This window comes from Mesitornis unicolor, unplaced genomic scaffold (genome assembly GCF_000695765.1).
Source record: "Mesitornis unicolor isolate BGI_N332 unplaced genomic scaffold, ASM69576v1 scaffold20894, whole genome shotgun sequence".
NCBI lineage: Eukaryota > Metazoa > Chordata > Aves > Mesitornithiformes > Mesitornithidae > Mesitornis > Mesitornis unicolor.
The window spans coordinates 40,783-59,684 of NW_010181027.1; the positions used below are offsets into that span (position 1 = coordinate 40,783).

Genomic DNA, 18,902 nt, shown 5'->3' on the forward strand with positions numbered 1-18,902 from the left:
CCCATAGTTTCATCCTGCAGTTGCCTGTGTTTGAGCAGACCTCCTGCTCTGTCTCTGCGTCCAAACAGAGCTTCCTCAAGAACAGAGACCATTTTTAAGACCTCTGATTTGGCTCACAGCTAATAGCTACCTGCCCTATAGGATCTATGCTAATTTAGCTTAATGAAATTATTAAATAGCAAATTTCAGGAGAAACAGCAGCAATGTCCTCATTATTAGATTTCGTAAAACTGCCAAAAGCCATCATTGTTACAGTGTATTTAGAAGAAAATTCCTTAACAGAATGAAGATGTCAAGGGGACACAGTAAAGTATGCTTCCAATAAGCCATCTAAGGCCCATTTCTTTGGGGTCAAAAATGAAAGTTTCTTGGTCAGAAAAACAAGTTTGTAGACCAGATGCAAATGATTAGAAAGACAGATGTTAAATAAAATAAGCAGCTACATACCTCCAGGTCATTAAAGAACAGATGTGTATCTGCAAGGTTGAAGATCATTTCTTCCATCATAAGACCTATTCTCACAGACGTTGTAGTGTCCTGTTAGGGGAAAATCAGGTTTTTCCAATCACTTTGATTTAATTTTTCTTTTTTTTTTTTCTTTTTTAGGGGGGGTGGGGGGCAGTGGGAGTTTTTAAAGCAAACACAGGATTTACACATTCCTCTTTCTGAAGATATGTTCATTACAGTAATTTTATTTCCCAACTGTATCTTTACATTTTTCCCGTCCTTTCTTTTGCTCTCCTAGATAATCAAATTCTGTTCTTTGAAGGATGTCTATGGCTTGCCTTGACCAATAATAGCCCACACACTTCAGATGATATAACAAGAACCTTTAGACATCTGAGACTATATAAGAATTGCTTCACTAGGTTAGACCAAGAATTGATCTCCAATAGCATCATTAGTGAACAGTTATGTTCACAAGTACAAAGCAACAGAGGGCACAGAGGGTGATCCTTTCCCAACTCCACTCTTCAAACTAGCTGTAGGTCAGCATTATCCTCTTCTAATGTCAAACAGCAACTTGGCGAGCAAAATCTGAAAACAGAATCCCGGAGCTCAAGCATAAATTTGGTCTCTTTCTCTAAAGGGCGCAATCCATGTGTCTCAGCGTGCGTGGCTTAGGTCTGTTCTGCCATGCTAACTCAGCTAAGCAGCACAGGACAGGACAGAAAGGTCCTTCCCACATCAGCGCCCAGTGTGTGACACAGTAGCTGCTGTCCTCGGCAGGGGCAGGAGATGCAAGAACAGCCATGCTACTGCAAAGCTCTCCCATCCTCACTGAAGCTGCCTACTTATTTAGCAGCATCAGCAGAGTTAAAACAATCCCACTATGCAAACCCAATTACAGCACGATATAACGCTTGTCCAAATATGACTATTCCTGCTCATAACAGAGTGTGCTCTGCAGTGGTATAAAGCATGCTTGCAGAGTCAGAACTGTAGCCATAATGGCAGTTACACTCAACTGCATCAACTAAAAAAAAAAAAAAAGACAAGACAAGACACAGCACATTAAAATGCTGGATGAGTTCATCTGTGATTGTAGCTTGTGTTAGAAATTGAGAAAATGCACCTGACGCTCCTCTCTGCATGGGCTGGCTGTGCCGGTTTGCTCATTTTGCCATTTTCTTGTATCAACAGCCCCTGCCTAGCCGTGTGTGGGTCTAGCTTGGCCCTTCCCCATGAGGGTCCCAAACTAACATGATGCAGAAGCTCTGGCTGCCTGCAGCATTTTTAAAGCACTTTTTTTAACGATTAAGAGAATGTGAAAATGCATATGCCAGCAGCTCTGAAATGGCTTCTATACGCTTTTAAGCATGTGTGAACTTTCTCACATCCAGATCCTACTCCTACCAACATGAGTAGCAAAACCTTAAGTAAATTCCCCTGGAGAAGGACTATGCTACCTGCAGCTCTGGTGCATTTAGTTGATTTGTTTTAGAAAATTAATGTTTTTCCCTGGCCCTTGCTACCCAGCCAAGACACTGCAACTGCCTGTGAGAGGGCTGTCACTTCACTTCCTTGCCAAGTCAGCAAGCGCAAACTTAAATCAGCCTGAGCCAATGGGGCTGACTCTGCTTGCCCAGAGAAGCCACCCACAGACAACCCTGCATGTCAGAAGTGACTGACACTTTTGGCTGGTCCATTTTCCTTTCTTCTGGCTTGGAGAGCAACATTAACAGCTGACTGCACCGCACAGCAGATCTACGTGGTCCTCCAGGCTGTCCCCTGGATGTGGGATGGTGGCTGCAGGCTCCTGCAGCTCTTAGCTTGCTGCTTCCAAGCTGCCCAGCGGGCACTGGGCGCAGCCTCTGCAGATCTGTTACCCTGAAACACAATCTGCTGTACTCAGCCTGCGCACTGCAATATTAGATGAGTCTCAGCCACTTTTCCATGTCTCTCAGGCACAAAGTCAACCACCTCTCCTGTCTTCAAACAACTGACCTTGTGCCTAAACCATAGAAATGTGCAAAACCATAGAAATGCACTGATGCAAACAAGGTTGCCTGCAGAACATTTTCTTAATCATTAAATACTTCAAAACCAAAAGCAAAAATAATCTGTGGTTAATTTGATAAACACTCATAGCTTTAAAGCATTGTGCCTGTTCAAACTAAACAACAGACAAGTTGGAAAAAAAAAAGCATTCCCACATTAGCCTTTTTTTTGTAATTCATCTTCATTAGGACAGGGATCTCTCATCTTTATATTTATGTGGGTGGTTTTCCTCCACTAAAGTTACAAGCCCTGCTAAACCAGGGCAGATTTATATGTAGTCTTTGTTCTAATTTTCTGCAGATTTCAGTGGAGTCATGTTATTGTATGACAGGACAGTAATGAATTAGTTGAGGAACTCTAACAGGGAGCACAATGTTTGGAGGATGAGTACATTTCAATCAACCTTTGCGGCAGATGCTGTTGACATGGATGGTGTATTACACAGTAACCTAATTATTACGCATTCTTGGTGTAGTTCTCGTTAATTAGAGCAGAATGGCTGTGGTTTCAGCCATGTGTGTGACTCACAAGCATTGTGCCCATCTAAAGAAAATCTCTGTCACTCATGCTTAAACATGCTTGTTGCTGTCCCAGAAAGAAGGGCACTTTCTCCTCTGGGCAAAAACTAAACTTCAACAGACTTGCCTTGAACAAGTCTCTAATTATAAGCCCCAAAGCTGCTCCCCTGACAGGGCACGGGGACACAGGCATAATCAGGGCATCTGGCTGTGACCCCATGCAAAGAGCACTGAATCAAATTTTACTACCCAGGTGTAGTTACACTGGGGAACTGTTTTGAAGAAAATATGCTGCTAGGAAGAAATTATTTTGTAAAATAGTTTTTAATGAAGCAATTTATTTTTATATATTTCAAGGATCATTAGCCTTTAAAACTCTTCAGGAAATCTCATTGGTTGGTATCTGTCATTTATCCTCTAAGTTCTGTCTTTAGTTTTATTGGTATTAATCACTATTGGGGAGTAGGAAACATTTTCACAATGTATGAAGTTACCTTTTCTTAAACTAAACAATATGGAAATTAAACTGCAGATGAGAGGGATTTTTTTTTTTAAATAGATCTTTCTCTTGACGTAAAGAATATGATGGAATGAAAATAAAACAGAAAAATGCATTTTACCACCCAGAGGGGAAGTCGCTTGGGGAAATGATTTGGCATCACTCCTTTCATAGTATGGACATTTCCTCTATAGCAAGGCATGCTTCCAAGTCTTAAAGAGGCTGATAATGTTAAAAGGGAAATCAGCACTCCCAGTATGATAGAGGTGTCTGGAGGCACTAGGCCAGGGTTCCACAGGCAGTTATGTGTTTGCATTACTGTAACATCTAGAAGCGCTAGTCCCAGACTTGAACCCCACTGTGCTAGAGGTTGTACCCACACAGGGAAAGACAGTCACTACAGCTTTCAATTGGAGTATGAATAAACAGAAAAATCAGACTGACAGGAAAGCACCAAAATGAGGTAAGTATATCAATCAACATGTCCAAATTCTCTTTACAATGTGTAAATAATCTGAAAGAAAATTATGAAATTTAACTGAAGATGCTGACAGAGAGCTCTTCCTAGGCACACAAATCCTGTACCACTAAAGGATATCTCTGCACAGCAGGGGATGTCCTGGTAGACTGCTAATGTCTACATTAGAGTGGAGTGAGTTCAGCAGAGCAACATGAAGTTGCTGCACTCACACCGATGATCCCTGCTAACACGTCCTTCCATAAGAAAAGTGCACCCCGGAGCCCTGGAACAAGCTTCCTGGGTAACAGATCTAGCCAATGTTTTCTGATGCCTATGAAGCCCAAGGAAGAACGGACCAGAGACAGCATGAAATCAAATCTCCTCTAGGAACCACTTTTTACAGTGAAAACTGATTAATCTAAAAACTCAGCCCTGAGTGCTTGTTTAGTAACTTTAGAAGAACGAGGTCCTATGTCTCTGCTAATCTACGAGTCATGCTTTCACAGACAAGGACAATGAGATGCAGGGGTAAAAAACAGGCAATAAACTCCTTTCGTAAATAAAAACTCCAGCACCACAGTGTATCCCTGTATGCCTCACCTCTGCCATGCACCATTGCTAGAGCTTCCTTCAGGGTCAAAATTAAACAGTCCCACAAATTACTTTTAGTGCTAACCTCTGGTGCTCAGACAGGACAGACCAGGCACTCCTGATCCTCCAACACACAGCTTTGACAGGCTTCCTCCCATTGGCTGGGGGAAATAAGCACGAGGGGAGCAGTGGTCATTTTGAAATATTCATTCTTGAAGAGATTGCTATTCCCCTCCCGAACACACCCTTTACTCCCACTTTTAACAAACAAACAGGAGTAGTAGTTTCACAGCTGCCCATTTCTGCTTAGCACATGTCTTGTGGGAACCGAAAGGTAAAAAGCCCCCATTCCCTACAACAGAGGACAAAAGCATACAAAGATAAGCCCCTTTTCAAACATTTTGGTTCACAAATGTTTGCTCTAAAGAGCATCCTTGGATTTGTCTCTCTGCTGTTTCTGTCACAGCTATGACTTTCAGTTAAGGACTGATGGGCTATTGCCCACTGCTGACAACAGCCACACCTTGTGAGCAAGATAGTTTCCATTCTCAGTGAGGCACCGCTGACTCCCAGCTCCCTATCTGCTTGTTTTGGGGTAATTTGCTGCCTGTTCAGCAGACAGTTCTAACTAGAGGAAAACATGGGCAACAGAAGCCTGTGGAACATGCTGCAGAGGAAGACAAAAGTGTCCATTCACCAAGGGGAACATTTTCTTTCATATACCAATGGCATGAGCTGACACAAAGGGAACGTAGAATGTGTAAGCATACCCAAATCAGCTTTAAGCTACCGAATGTGGGTACAAATAGCTGCAATTATGTTGCAGCATGCACTGTGTAGGTCCTAGACTCTTTCTCAGGAGCCTGCATTTCTGCATCTTCACTGCTAACGGTATTGGCATTGCCTACACAAAAGTTCATGTGCATTGCAGCCACACTTCAAACTGCACTGTCAGCATCCTCCCAAATGGCTCTGCATTAAAACCTTCTTACCGCTGTCCTCCTGAAACACTGAGATATAATTTTAATAAACTGCTTATACTTGCCCTAGAGTATGCTTTAAAAAGACATGTGTTTGTTAACACCTGCAGCTACTACTAATCCAGTTGGCTGGATGTCCACAGCCAGCTCTCCCCTCTTATACACTGTAATTTGGAAAGAAAGAGAGAAGCAGGCTTATCTCTGGCAATCTCTCAAGTACAAGTCACTCTCGCCTCCGATGCTGGCTCCAAAGCCCATTCCAAGATCCTGCCTTACAGGTACTCTGTTCAGACTTGCAGGCCATTAGCAAAGGGGCAAAGCTGGCTCCTTTGAGACGGATAACAAATCAGCTGCTTGTCTGACTCTGCTTCTATTTAGCAATGTGCCAATTAACTCGACATTCAAAACTACAGGACAAAGTCATTCTGAGCATGGATCTTGGACTCATACCTCCCCTCTTCCCCCACCCAGCTTTAAAAAAAACAAACCAAAATAAAGCCCTAGTATTTAAAACTAATCAGTCTCTTTAAATCCCTGCCAAATACCTGTTTATGCCATGAGCAAATAATTACTTTTCTACAAGGAAGAAAGTATTAATTAAGATTATTCATCGGACTCCTATTCTATAGGGTTTATCTGCCACAGGTGTCAGCCAGAGGTGAGAGACAGATTAGTATACAATCAAGGGCTTTCTAAGTTAAATCTCCTCCTTGTGGTTAGCTGTTAATAATGAAGTTGTCACGAAAAGAAAGAATTTAATAGCTTTAATTGAGTTTAATTACTTGGAAATGCCTGGAAAATGGATCAGCTTGGTTGTAGTATAAAAATAATAATAATAGAAAGCAAAGATACAAATGCCAGGGCCACATGTTTCAACAAAAAGAGTCTGTGCAAATAATCATTCTTTGGTTGTAACAACTTCTACCTTGGTCAGAATTTAAGACACAAACAAGGCTTTCCCATAATAATGGGAAATTAACCATGTGCACCAGGTTCTAGTTCCAGGTACTTCCAAGGTGTTGCACATTATTTACTGAAGGACTCTCTTTTTACTGGCACATATCTGTTCAGAAATGATTGGGGACTACACCTTGGAAATTATTCCAATAAGCAAATGGTCATGTCAGTCACTAAATCATCTCATTCAAGAGCAGATGGAGGCTGAAAAGGTTCTCCACCCGCTCTGAATGTCTTAGGGACAAGCAGCAATGACCACTCTAATTTATCCAGTGTCTGAACTCCTGAGTTGTGAAATGGATTCCAGTCCTGTGGAAATACTGTACTTAAATACAGGTTAAAAGCTGGGCCATGATGCTTGAGAACAAATGGAAATTATTTTTATTCGGTACTACCAAAAATTCATGACCAAAAACCGCATTTGGAATATTGTGTCCAGTTCTGGGCCCCTCAGTTCAAGAAGGACAGGGAACTGCTTGAAAGAGTCCAGCAGAGCCACAAAGATGATTGAGGGAGTGGAGCATCTCCCTTATGAAGAGTGGCTGAGGGAGCCACTCTTTATTTCGGAGAAGAGGAGACTGAGGGGTGACCTCATTCATGTTTTTAAATATATAAAGGGCAAGTGTCAGAAGGAAGGAGCCAGGCTCTTCTCAGTGACAGCCAATGACAGGACAAGGGGCAATGGGTGCAAGCTGGAACATGGGAGGTGCAAGCTGAACATGACGAAAAACTTTTTTACTGTAAGGGTGACAGAGCACTGGACCAGGCTGCCCAGAGAGGTTGTGGAGTCTCCTTCTCTGGAGACATTCAAAACCCACCTGGACACGTTCCTGTGCGACCTGGTCTGGGTGATCCTGCTCTGGCAGGGGGGTTGGACTGGATGGTCTTTTGAGGTCCCTTCCAACTCCTGACATCCTGTGATTCTGTGAAATCTACAAATAATTTTTTACTATACAGGGCAAAATTATCAAAAGATGAAGCGGAATTTAGACCATGTAAGTCTTCATTCCCTTCTCCTCAACACAGGACAATCACTGTACTTCTATATGTAAGCCCTTGATAGCTCTGTGAAAAATACAAAACTCCTGGAAAGGCTGACGGAAACACATCACTGTGTACACTCTATCAGCACAACTGCATATTTTGCACATGCACTTCCTAACACAAGTTATGTCCCTTTTTAAACTATTTTCCCCTTAAAATCAAGTCATGATTCAGCAATACTGGAAAGCAGGTTCCGCTTACGCTTGTTTGACAATCCAGCGTTGTTTCTGATACGCATTTTATGTTAAAAATAATCCTTTAATACTTCCAAATGTCACACATGCGCTTTGCTTAGCAAATCCTCTGCTCACCTAAGCTCTAGCACCAGAGGTTACATCTACATGAGCTCAGAGCATCTCCCTTGCTCACCAGCTAAGCTGCTGTGGATCTGGTTTTGCTGTTTCTGCTGCTGCTTCTCATCAACCAGTACAGATGATAAACACAGATGTTTGCTTCCGAAATACACATTTGAAATAATGAAATGGCTAGAATTATTTACTCCCTTCTCTCCAGTAATGAAATAATAACTGATATAGCAGCATGTCTAAAGTAACAGACGTATTTATTACCTGCAGTGATTGAATGCTATTTTAATTTAACTTAAAAAGGCATTAAATACAAGGTTTAGCCTCCAGTGGGTAAAAAAATCTCCAACTTCCTCAGAAAATCCTTTCCAAATTGTATTCATCTTGACTTAATCCATGATCTACTGAGTGAATTAGGCTCTATTTGTTTTGAAAATCTATTTTATGGAGTTCCAAGGACTGTGTTTTTCTTAGGAAGGGCTTATTCTGCCTTTCTGACCAGGATGCCTGCTAGCAGCCCTCAGCACAGGCCTCTGCAGGTTTTTAACGTCCCAAGGTGCCCCACACATATGACTAACAAAATGTAAATAAACACAGCTGAGCCAGTAAGAAATTAGAAGGTTTTCTCATTAAAGAAATAAAATAAACAGATGTCCTTAAGCACTTTGGCTCATGTTTGTCAAAGGGATGGAAAACTCTCAGATGTTTGAACAGCAGTAGTGATATAAGGCCACATCTCAAGCGAGAGAAGAAGAAAAAAGCGATGCCATGGCACTTAGAATTAACTAATAGTTCTCAAGGGAGGGCGCTTTTGATTTGAACCTTAGTGACTTCTACAAATAGTTTTTAACAGCCGAGAAATAAAATGGGGTTTTATTCCTTCTCAGTTTGTAAAGTAGTAAAGGACAGAATCGGCCATTAGAAGCATGAATCACCATCAGATTTTATTAAATCCCTATGGTGTTTCAATCAGGTCCTTGCTTTAGAGCCCTGCGAGAGAACAAAGCAGGGAAAAGCTACTTGAAGCATTCAATGAAAGCGAGGGGGGGAAAAACCAAAAACAAAAACAAAAACACCCTAGGGTTTTACAAGGATCTTGAGTAGAACCAAGCAGGAACTTTTCTATGACTTCTTTTTTTAATTGGAAATTATAATTCACTTAAAGGAAAACTTTTTGTATGAACATATAACTGCCAGTGAAACTTTTGAGGAATAAAGTTTCTTAGATCCACAACAACTTTTCTGGTGAGAGCATGACAGTCCAGTTCACAGCCAGCCAACATACAGCAGCTATGACATTTGCTTGAAATGCTAGAAAATAGTGTTTATGTCCTGTCCTCAGCTGGAGCAGGCAGCAACCTTAGCTATCCTGTCCAAAAAGTCCCTCATCAGAGGCAGAGCCCAAGTTTGCAAAGGCTGGAAACTTGAGTGCAACCCCTGTCTCTATCCCACTTATACCCGTCTGCTTACAACTTGGATAAATCTCATGTTGCCACTTCTGACACGCAAAAACAATTTAAAAATATGGCTATCATAGAAAACAGCCTCCACATCAATTAAGCAACTATGAGGCAAATCACAAATTCCCACAGAAAGGAGCCAGATTGGCCACTCCAGGCAAAGCAACCACACAGTCCAGGCTCACAGGGACACAGTGTAATACAGGCAGTCTAAACACCTTTCAGTTAAGGTTAACTAAATCTAGAGCATGACTTTGCATGACTGATTTAAAACTGCTTTATTATTTTTTCCAGTATGTTTTTCTTAATTTGAGCCTATTCAGGATGCTGAACAAGCTCAGAAATTGCTATGCATATTACAAGGAATTTTATAGAGTGTAACTCTCAGGTATCAGCAGACATCAAAGTACTGATACGGATCCTACACAATTCAAGAATTTAGACTGTCCTATGTATTCAATTCTTTAAGTCAGTGCTAAAATTGAATCCTTTCCATTTGGTTCCAGGATTTCAGAGTAACTTGCAAGTAAAGATGAATTTTAACTCCAGATTTTACTTTACTCACAATCCATTTTGAAATTGCAAGAAGCGTACCAACACAGAACACCACCATGCATTCTGGGAACAATGCAAAATACTGAGAAAAGGTATTAACTTCACACATGCCACTAAGCTAAAGAAAACAACACAGAGAGTGCCCCATTTTTTCTTTATACTAGTCCTTTGAAAAGCATGAATGAATCTGCAATATAATACTTACAATTTCTCACACTGAAAGAGATGCAGGGATTTTTTTTTAATGCTTTTGACAACACAGATCATGAAATAAGCTTGCAAATATCTCAGTCAGGGAAAGGGGAAGAGACTCATGATTTTTTTTGGCACCAAAATTCATTCAATCTCTTTTTATTGTGTCTGAATTAATATGACCAGAAGAGTCTGTCTGTATTGTGTCTCGCTGCTTCAAACAAATGGCTAAAGCCCTTTGACTTTTTCCCAACTCATGTGAAACCCCAGCAACACTGTTATGGATTTTGACTCAGTTTTCCCATTATATTTAGTCAGTGATTTGGCAAGTCGATCTTTGCAGACATTGCAGAGGCTGCAACCATCTTCCTGTTGAACAGGAGTTCTCTTATACTTGCCTGAAGGGATTAAAAGCACTGGGTGGGCAGCAGATTAAACTACAATGATTGTCTACATCTGTTGCGGTCTCTAGGCACACAGTAAATATTGTGCACCCATACAGTGATCAGAACCCTGCAGAACAGGTTTCCAAACCCTCCTGAATGTAATAACCAGGGTTAACTGCCTATGGAACCTTTTTTTTGCTTTTTCTAGTCAGAGGGCCTCCTGCTGAGAAGTCAAAGGGTGGAGAGATTTCCTCGGGTTTGACAGCTTTGCTGCCCCGATCACTTAGACCGTGACTCTGTAAGTTTGTGCAGGTATGCACCCATTCAACCGTGGGCAAGAAAGCAAAAGGAGACTTGAATTTGCAGGCCATTCTGACTGCCACTATAAAGGTTATACTGCAGTGGCCATATGGCAAATACATTAAGACCAAATGTCTGATGACTCCGTAATCCATGGGTTAGGGCAAAGAGTATGGGCACAGGGGACAAAAAAGGGGCAACCTTGGCTGGGCTATTCAACCTTGCTTCAACCCTGAGTAAATTTTGTGTTTTAACTTCCATTAATGCTGTGAGCAAAGCATGAAAGTTTCATGCTAAAGTTCATCTAAATACCCAAGATGAACTGTCCATGCTCTGAGGAGAATGTGTGGCAAGGACCACAGAGGTTTTCCTCAGAAACCAAACAAAGAGAATTTTCACATGAAATCAGGTCAGAAAACAGACATTGAAGCATTAATGATTAATAATATGACTATAATTGATAATACTTTTTGTGAATTCTTCCGCCTATTTCCCTCCTCCCCCCCCAGTTACCTATTGCTGCCATCACCAAGGAACGGGCAACACACAGAACCATTTAAGATTCTGTAGCTAGAGAACATGGAGAGACCCAAATCTCTGAGGCTATGCTGATGTTCTTCTTCCTCTCTTCTCAGAAAAATAATCCCAGAAAGAGGTTTTATTCTTCAGCTTGATCAACTTTATAGACTAATTCTTTGAGTAGCTGCACAGCAGCTCTACCAGTGCAACTGGTAGATACTGGGACATTAATGTTGGCCAGGGGAATGATGAAGATCATATAAACTGACACTTCTTCTGGAGGAAGATGTACAGAAGCAAGACCTCCACGTGTGAGATTTAGTTCAAAGCATGTGCATGTCTAATTACGGGCACATGAATCTTTTATGACCAATTATGGACAAAAATAAGAATTCTAGGCCTTGACAACTTATTGCAAGATTAACACTTCCTACATCATTCAAGTAAGAGAATCTGAAACTCTATTAACCTCTGGCTCACTGCTTCACTTGTACTTGATAGTTCAGCTCACTTACACATTTTTGAATTGTGTTACAATTTAATGGTTCCCAGGACTGTCTCAATGTGCTGTATTTCCCTCTTGGTTTAAGGTCTGTTCCAAAGCCCACCAAAGCCTCTGGTTGTCTTTGGATCAAGCCGTTAGCTTATAATACTTTTATAACACAACCGCTTCCCTTATAGGAAAGCCCTGAAAAATTTAATACTGATGAATCAAATGAAGAACTACAAAAGAAGTCCTTCTGGAGAAGTTTCTCAAAGACCCTGCTGTAACTCCATAGAAAAGGTGATTAAAAAGAATATCCCTGTTTGTATAATTCTTTACATTTGTATGAAGGAAACAGCCAACAGAAGTCTGTCATTTTGTACCTTTAAGGGCCTTCTGAAGAAGACAACTCTTGAGTTTTCATTTTCCCCATTTTCCTCTCTCCCCAGTCCCTTTTGCATGCTGCTGCTTACAAGTGTCCTGTTTTGGCCTAACTCTGCTCTCAAGCCCAATAGGAACAGCTCAGCCACTGATGAGTGCTTTTCGTAAACTCCTTCTGGCTCCAGTCCCTGACCCCACTTCATCCCCACACCAGCTGTGCTAAAGACGGCAGCTTCTGCCTTTGTGGCAGTAAGAGCTCACAGGTACTGAGATGGCAGGACTTCTCATCTTCATGGGTCCATCACCCATGAAGCAGATCAGCTGCCTCCATGCAGCAGATCCTAACCCCACACCCTCTTAAGTCTGTGTAGGAGGCAACAGATGAAGGCACCTGCCTCAGAGGTTTTATGTTAGGACCAAGTCAGCCCATTAAGGGAATTCTCCATATGCATACTGCAGCCCCTACTCAATGCTATGACCACATAGCAGACCTACACAGTGTAAGTTTATGTTTCCTGATCCTGCCTAATTCTTTCTATTTTTTGCAGGTAGTAGGTTTGAGCTTACACATGTATACCTCAGACTACCTCGTTCATTATGTTCCCTGGGAAAAGTAACCACTTCAATTACCTTGTACAACATGGGTCTGAATAAATCCCTGCTTGAAAACATGTGCTTGGTTTTCAGAGGGTGCTGTTAGAAGTGTTAGCAGCATTCCAAGTGCTGCAGTAGACTTCCACACCACAAACACCATTTTATATCCTTTACAACTGGGCACATCTAACAGCGAACAATAAATCTATCTTTCTAATTACACATTGAGCTTGTTATAAGCATCGTAAAACAAGTACAGCTGGTAAAGCCATGAAATTATGTCAAATCATATTTCTGCTTTCTAGAGAGAATCAGGGTTATTTTCCGTTCTCCTGATGAAGCTGACTGTTCAAAGCCATGTGTGGAAACAGCTGCCAGCCAGGTCATCCACCTTTAATTAGGTAATGATATTGTCTTTTTCCCTACCAATTTAAGTGTTTGACATTCTGTAATTGAAGGTGACTTAAGTGTTTATCATAAAAAGCTGCCTTAGGAAGAAATTGAAGCACATGGTACTAAATCCAAGAGCCAGGGTTTTCTCCTTAGCAGCCAAGTTCAGTCTGTTCAGCCACAGAGAGAGTTACCTAAGAAAAATGAAATTGCCTGCATCTCAAATGGGTGTGTAAAGCATGGATAGCTAAAGATACAGTTCCTAAAACCCCTGAAAAATGTGAGTCTCAGCACTCATGTGGGAAGCAAAGCCAGTATTCTTCATGGCAACCTAGACGGACCAACACAAAATCTCTCTTAAAAAGTTGTCTGAGATTTATAAGAAAATACTGGTCTAACAGAAAATTGGTTACCTCATTCAGGCTAGAGTTAACGCTGTCTGGCTGCCTGACAACAGACATTGCAAGAACATCCTGATGTCCTATCTAGCAGCAGCTGAACAATACAAGCTTTTGAAAAACAAGGGGCTATTTGCAGCATGAAAGGGAGGTAAATTAAATTTTCACAAGTTAGAAGGAAATACCACAGGACATATTTATAGAAATGTGTCTGAATAAAATTGGCAGCATCTGTTTGAAAAGCTGTCTCATTAACTGTCCCCACAGTTCCTGACGCAATTTGGCTGGACAAGCAGTAATGCTAAAAAAATTAAATTTTACCTTCCCATATCTGGATGCAAAGGTTCCCGTGAGTAAGGAGTGAAAAATAATTATCGTCTCATCCAAATCCCACACAAACACACGCTGTGATGACAGAGTGGAAAAAAGAAATATAGTTACATATTAAGCAATTGCAAGAATTTGTTCAGTCAGGAAATATGTCCTGTTGGACTAGAGTTTTTTAAGATCTCAAACCCATTTGGACCACTGACTGTGGATGCTTTGTGAAAGCAGGAAAAATGAAACATCAGCAATTTTGGAACTCTGTGTGTGCTGGTCATCCTGAGAGTCTGGTCTCCTAACAGCCACAGAAACCCCCTGGTACATGTGAAGTCAGGGGAACAAAACACCAGATTTATAACAAGCCCAAAGGAAAAAAAATGTACATATGAAGAATAGTTTGAGATGCTGATATCACAGAAATTGAGCAATTATTTTGACTACCCACATCTGCAGGCTCCAGTTATATTACTGATTTTATTCTGGATCTTATAACTCACTAGTCTGATGGTAGGGTTTGCTAATAGATGCAACTGTTTATTTTTGCTGGATTTACTAAGGGATTATAAATTAAAGTTATTACCTCAATCTCACTGTCAGCAGTAGGGGAAGGATCGTTGCTTCTTTTTGACCGAGCTCGTACCTTTCCATCTGACCCTCTGTGATGTCTGTCTGTTTCAGCATCTTTTGCTGGTGGTGTTGAATATTCTCCTATTATGAAAAAAAGAAATTCCATTGTCAATAGCTGACACCGTCAAAGAAGTAACTTTTAAGACTGTTAAAATAATTTTTAAAAAATCACCAAAGCTGTATGTATAACATTTAAGATGGACATGTCACTTCAAATATCTTATCATATTTTTCATTGAAAAGCCTTTTGAATTTTACTCCCAGCCCTGCTTCTCAAGAGACAAATTAGAAAGGCAATGGAAAAGGAAACCAAGACCAATTCAACCTCTGAAAAATTTGCTTTTCTGTTTTTTTGTTCTGTTTTTAAATTTGATGAATGCTCATAATTAAAAATATACTTTCAACAACAACTTTTATTTAAAAATATAGAATTAGCCTGCTTAGCCATATTCCATTTCACTGAGGACAGTATTTTAGAAATAACTGAGAAGAAACAGTCAAAGGTGAACTCCCCTTGTATAAAGTATCTGTTTTGATTGGCTTGAGTTTCATAAACCTGTTCGGATTTCACTTACCCTACATTGCAAATCCTTTTCAAACATATTTTTCTTTTCACCTTGCTAAGTTGTGGTCTCTCCAGCTTCTTAGAATAACCATATTCTTCAGAGAACCTTGGATTGTGCCTAACAAGCCTTTTTGAAATCACCCTTTCTCAAAAAGGCTGAGATAAGATCTAAGGACAGAAAATCCTCCAACTGCTTTTAAAGCAATCTGTGATCACTTCTTTTTAAAAACCAATATTAGTTTATTTTTCTTTTAGAGCAACCACAGATGTTCAGATTTGTTTCATAAGTCAGCAGACCTACAGTGGGCGTATACTGTGATCATCCACAAATTATGTGGCATTTTATATAAATGTTATTGCATGCCAATGAAAACTTTAGTAGGGAAGTGATATCTAAAGATTGTACTTGAAGAGTACATTGGAGGATCATAATCCATCAGTAATTCCACAAACTGTTTAAGCTTTGAGACTTGTAAAATTAAGCACTCAGAGAGGTCACAAATTTTGAAGCCTTTTTGTGTGGAATTAATCTTGAACTTTCAACTGTAAAAAAATCAACACAAACTTTTTCTCTTTATGTACTTACTTCTAAATGCATACCTTACATGTTGTTTAAGAGGTAGATACAAACCTTTACAGTGACATGGGCTAAAAAGTCATCAGGCAACCAGGAAACTCTGGACTGTGTGTTTTGAACTCACTGCTACTCAGGTTAGCCCTCAGTACTGATCTAGGTTTTGAATGTAATTGTTTTATCTTTCTGTTCTACCTTTAGAGGAGATCAAACCTCACATACTCATGAAAACTACACAGGATGGTTTTAGAGAGTTTGGATGTTCTAATCTCTTCTCAAAACCCTGTGTTGTACCATGTAAGTAGAACTGTTAAGTGCTAGGAAATCTGATTTATCAATGTAAATATATATCTTTTTAAAAAATTAACAACAAGGTTATAGTGTTTATGTCTACAGGTGGCTGAGACTGCCAAACTGAAAACAGAAGAGAAGCACCTACCAGACAGCGATTCTGTGCTCTGACTGGTGATATTGTGAGAAGACTCCTGCAGAGAGTAAGTGGAGGTTGGGATGGCTGAGGGGCTGATGCCATTTGCAGACACATAAGGAGAGTTGTAGGAGGAGCTGTAATACTGTGAGTATTGGCTTTGAGGAAAGCTCGGATATGATGAATATTCCTTTGAGAAAAAAGAAACATCTAACTTCCATGTATCTGGGTTTATCCTATAAGCAAGTAAGGCACCACAAAAGCAGTGTTATCTACACATTCAGCAAGTCACAGCCCAGGAATATTTCACTAAAGAACCATGTTTTACTCACGAAATTACATTTCTGCTTCTCCCAAATATACTATTTTATTGTGATTAGCTAACCAACAAGAAGTCAGAAATCAGGCAAGTTCTGCTTTTTCTATAGGATTTTATTTATCAGTGCTGACACATTTTGTATTACAGAGGTCAACAATTTTATGCAGGAATGACGTTAGGGTGGCTTTTTGAAAAGGGCTGTGACGGAACACAGAGTCTCTGTAAGCAACAAAATACATAAGAAATTAGAACAGAATGAATAGCTGGGTAATGGGAAGAGCTGCATTTTCCCATGATCAGCAACATTTTCTGATCAGTTGTTAGAATAGGTCACAAAAACGTAAAAAAAAAAGTAGCAATTGTTTTGCAGAAATGTTCACAGTTGAGATTTTCCAACTATCTCAGCAATAACTAAATGACTGAGCAATCTTCCCTACCTACAGAAAAATAAACTAAAAATATGAGGTGCAAGTGACCTTGGGGAGCTGAGGTATCACAGAACCCTCTGTTTTGATTTTAAGGCTCCCAAATAAACTTCATACCATTATCCTCATATATTCTTTTTTTTTTTTTTTGTGAGAAGCAGGGCACTGGACTAGATTAGAAAACTTGTCTCTGGACAATTAAAACATAAAAGATTTGTTTCTTTTAAAAGAAAGTGAATAAATAAATAAATAAATAAATAAAATTAAACAACAGTCTTTAGAATGACTAAAAGCACGTTCCTCCTTAACAGCCTGTATCTTTGTGCCACAGCTATTTCATTAACTTTCTGTCACCAGGAGGCTTCTCAAGAACAAACACTCAAGTTGTCATAATAACAATTAAACTGAAAAAGAAATGAGAGAATTTAATCGTTTTCTCTTAAAGAATATCACAAAATAATGAAAAAAGGCTAATTATTTTTCCCCTTTTTAGGTAACCTACATACTTCAATCAAACGCACTTCTACCAGCAAACACTTATGTTTTTAGCCAAAACTGAATAAAGAAATTATCCACTGCTGTCATTAAAAATGTAAGTCAAAAATCACCTTACAAAGAAAGAATTGAAATTCCTGGCCAACAAAAACACATTTTCTAGGACAGTGTACTCATTCATTTGGTCCAATCAAGAAGAGCCATTTGCTATTGCAAAACATGTCTTGTGTATACACGCATGCTGTTTATTTATACACACACACATTTATCATGGTATCTGAAGTATGAAACCCACAGACAGGTGTATTCTCAAAGAAGGAAGCGCACAGCCAGCTCAGATGGCTCAATATTCAAGCGGGGCCTGCCAATGCCTCTTTCAAATTGTTCATATTTATTACATGGTGCCAAGACAACAGATGACATGATGCTAGAAGTGGAGCTCTCTGTAGAGGACAGAAAACATATCTGAAAGTTGTAAGATGGCAGAGGAATGATGAAACTCTTGGCACTGCTACAGCAGCAGAGACTGTCAGCGTGTCCTGCTCCTGCAAGGACTGTGCTCTGTGCAAGTGTGTGTACTGATAAACATATCTTAAAAGTAATCAAGATACCTAGAAGTCCAGCAAATGGACAGGCCACAGGAGTAGAGCAGAATGGTGTTCAGCAAAGCACATGGCAGTACCTTCCTTAAATATATGTAAATACCAGAATAACCTATTTGATCTATCAATCTTCCAAGTGTTTAAAATAAGTGACAAGGTTGCCAATGATAAATGCTGAACCATACCTGATGCACAGCACTAAATCCTGCAGAATTTGTCAGGCCATTGGCTCCCTGGTAAATCCCTGTTGTGCCTAAGAGGAAGAATATAATAGTCATAAAACACACCAGCAATCAAAGAAAAGGATATATTAATATAAATAACCCAACAGTAAAGAACCTGATCACGAGAAAAAAAGTACATCACAAACATAGGCTGTAAAAATTTAGGGCTATTACTGAGGTCTACTTACTGAAAGGCATTCAAAGACAACCATTACATACACTAAAACAAACACTTATGGAGCTGGGAAACAAAGCTAGAAAACAAGGATTAAACCCAAATTTAAAATTCAGTTACTTCTTTTTTCAATAAATAATGGAAGAGTATTTTTTATCATCTTCTGTAGGAAAACTCCTCAGATTACATATACAACCATACATACAATTTTTCATGCATAGATATGTCCTGGAATCAGTCCTTATGGACCAGGTACCCGGGAATTTTTAGAAGACTTTGAAAATTTGTTCCCTGGTGTTTATATCTGAAATGTAAGATCATTATTGCAGAGACCTCTGAAACACCTGTCCCACATGAAGCAGCGGATGTCCAGCCAGGCCTCCTCAGCTGGAAGAAGCATTACTGCCAAAAAATTAAGTGTGAAGAAGTAAAGGTTCAAAGAAGATCTACAGGGACAGTCCTCCTTTGCCTCCCAACAGGGAAGCAGTAGGAGAGCTGCAAACTTCCCATCCCCTGGATTCTGCACCCCTAGCAAGTTTTAGCCTTGATTTAACTCCAGTCTATACTGTTTTTTATTTAAAATCTTTCTGTTTCACTAGAATGGAGAAATTCTTTGTGAGTTTGTGTGGT

At 40.0% G+C, this 18,902-nt stretch overlaps 1 protein-coding gene across 1 annotated transcript in view; it reads right to left on the reverse strand.

Moving 5' to 3' along the window:
- Positions 1–18,126, reverse strand: part of EYA2 (EYA transcriptional coactivator and phosphatase 2) — a gene marked incomplete at its 5' end in the record, with an annotated part of 32,989 nt that extends 14,863 nt beyond the window's left edge. Inside the window, 5 exons of the mRNA XM_010183299.1 lie at positions 448–537; positions 13,837–13,920; positions 14,420–14,547; positions 16,045–16,222; positions 18,059–18,126. Of these exons, the coding sequence (XP_010181601.1) occupies positions 448–537; positions 13,837–13,920; positions 14,420–14,547; positions 16,045–16,222; positions 18,059–18,126 (548 nt within the window). The remainder of the gene's footprint in view (positions 1–447; positions 538–13,836; positions 13,921–14,419; positions 14,548–16,044; positions 16,223–18,058) is intronic.
- Positions 18,127–18,902: the final 776 nt, after the last annotated feature.